The 1,534-nt window shown below is 35.1% G+C and overlaps 1 protein-coding gene across 1 annotated transcript; it reads right to left on the bottom strand.

Annotated features, from left to right (window-relative positions):
* Positions 1-702: 702 nt before the first annotated feature.
* LOC103769634 (alpha-methylacyl-CoA racemase-like) lies at positions 703-1,137 on the bottom strand (the record flags this gene model as incomplete). Its single annotated transcript, XM_008936851.1, has 1 exon — positions 703-1,137. A coding segment is annotated over one exon (435 nt), but the record flags the coding sequence as incomplete, so codon positions are not given.
* Positions 1,138-1,534: the final 397 nt, after the last annotated feature.

The raw sequence follows: 1,534 nt of genomic DNA on the forward strand, positions 1-1,534 counted from the left end.
CCATTATTTAAAACCTGTGCAGCTAAGTTGCCTACCGTTTTTTCCAAAAAGAGAGAAAAGGATTAATACTTAGCAGCTATTTTAAAATAATAAATTTCATTCTGTAGTGAATTTCCAGGCAAACTGAAATTCCAAACGTAATATCATCAGGAGACTGTGTTCAGAAAATGTAATAAGGCTATTAAATATTATAACTTTATGATAATAACTCTACAGGAGCACGTAAGAGAACAGCATTTTTTTAATTGTTTCAGTGTAAGGCAAATTACTATGATAAACCAGAGAAAAATATCCCCTCTAATCAATGAGTAAACAACATGATCACCTGTTTAGGAAGAATAGAACTGTGTTTTATGAAAAGTATTGTCTTCATTTAATTACAACATATATTACAAAGCAATAGTGCAGCTAAGAAATAAACTAACATTTCATAGGATATCATATTTAAATGAAAATTTTGAGGATTTACAGCTGCTTAATAAGCAAACTGTGTAGATCTTCACAACACCATTCTGTTATCATTCTAGACTGCAGACCATCAAGGTACACAAGTCCATAACTCCCAATTTTCAATTAAACTTTGAACTTCAATAGTTGAACAAAATACTTTAAAACAATATAATGCAAACATTTACTTGCCATATAATTTAATTTTAACTCATAAAAACTTCCTGTTTCAGCCTGATCTGCATAGTTAAGAGATTATAAATTAGCTTTTGTTTTACTGAATTCTATTACTTTGTCGGAATACAGTTTAGCAATCTCTTCCTTAGTAAACCCATATTCTAGAAGTATCTCCTCTGTGTGTTCTCCTATAAAAGGATCTCTTTTAAGCGATGGAACAGCAGGGGTCCTTGACAGAAGAGGAGCAGGTCTAGGACTTATCTCTTCCTGATCGTTTTTCATAAAAGAACTTCTTTGTTTGTTATGCTGATGTGAAGCAACTTCATCAAAAGATAAAACAGGGGTCACACAGGCATCAGTGCCATCAAATATGGTGCACCACTCAGCTTGCGTTTTCTGTGCGAATATGGATGCAATTCTTTTCTTCATTTCGGGCCAGTCACTGTAACTGAATTGTCTGGGAAGTTCATCTGATCTTAGCCCAAGACCTGAAAGGAGAAAAGCAAAGTTTAACTACAGTATAACTTAGATAAATTACCAAGTGCTGCCCACAACTAAGTATGTTCCTTGAGAAGCTAACGTTTTGCAGGTAGTCCAACATGCCAGAGGATACTAGCAAAAAGCTGCTTCAAACTCTATTAGGATATCTCTGAGAGGGAGGGAGCAGAAGAATAAAATGTTCCATTACTTGCAATTAAACCAAACCGCATCAGCTGCAGACTTAATTAACTAAACACATATAATTAACATTCATTTCTATAAACACTTTGTAAGAGCGGCAGCTGCCCAGAGATAACATTTTGTTGTGAGAACACCTTCAACAATAGGTAATGTACTCCCTACTTGGCAGGAGCAACACAAAAGTCTGCTGAAGGCATCTTGGACTACAGCAGCTTACTTACCTCACAGC

The sequence above is a fragment of the Merops nubicus genome, unplaced genomic scaffold (assembly GCF_000691845.1).
Source record: "Merops nubicus isolate BGI_N331 unplaced genomic scaffold, ASM69184v1 scaffold53553, whole genome shotgun sequence".
Classification (NCBI taxonomy): Eukaryota; Metazoa; Chordata; class Aves; order Coraciiformes; family Meropidae; genus Merops; species Merops nubicus.